The following is a 558-nucleotide window of genomic DNA, read 5'->3' on the forward strand; positions in this document are numbered from 1 at the left end:
CTTTAAGAGACACTGCAGTCATCTGATATAATATAAAGTGCAGAGCCCAAAAACATTTTTTTGTTATAGCTTTACTGCGGATAATGAACACACTAGATAGAAAGTATTCAAAGAATAACCCAGGACTCAAACTGCAGCTCAGTTTGACTGCATCAACCTGGCTGTGAACAGGATGTAACCAGCACTAGTTACAGTGCAGTGCATTCTTCCCTAGAACAGGAAAGCTAAGCCAATCCAAGAGTTCATACTACCACTCTTCTGATTTCTGCTGCCATGGCAGCCTCAGGATGTAGGCTCTGCTCCCTGCTTACCTGCCTAGGGTACAAGCTAACCCACAAATGGGATATCTGATAAATCTCATTTCTCAGCTCAGCTTCCCATTCTGATTTTTTCATTAGCAGAAACCTGACAATATTCCTGATCGTTACCTAGCAAAATCAACTTTCTTCCCATCATCAAAATGTTCCACTTCACTGGCAGGAGTCTGCAGCAAAACAGCAGGTGATTTTCCTGGTTTTCTTCTTTCACTCGTTCCATTTTCTACATCAGAACTGCAAG

At 41.9% G+C, this 558-nt stretch overlaps 1 protein-coding gene across 1 annotated transcript in view; it reads right to left on the reverse strand.

The window, feature by feature from the left end:
• The window catches only part of GRAMD2B (GRAM domain containing 2B), a 46,675-nt gene that overhangs the window by 37,733 nt on the left and 8,384 nt on the right, over positions 1 to 558 (reverse strand). The window contains 1 exon segment of the mRNA XM_031557455.1: positions 406 to 551. Within this exon segment, the coding sequence (XP_031413315.1) occupies positions 406 to 551 (146 nt within the window).

The sequence above is a fragment of the Meleagris gallopavo genome, chromosome Z (genome assembly GCF_000146605.3).
Source record: "Meleagris gallopavo isolate NT-WF06-2002-E0010 breed Aviagen turkey brand Nicholas breeding stock chromosome Z, Turkey_5.1, whole genome shotgun sequence".
NCBI lineage: Eukaryota > Metazoa > Chordata > Aves > Galliformes > Phasianidae > Meleagris > Meleagris gallopavo.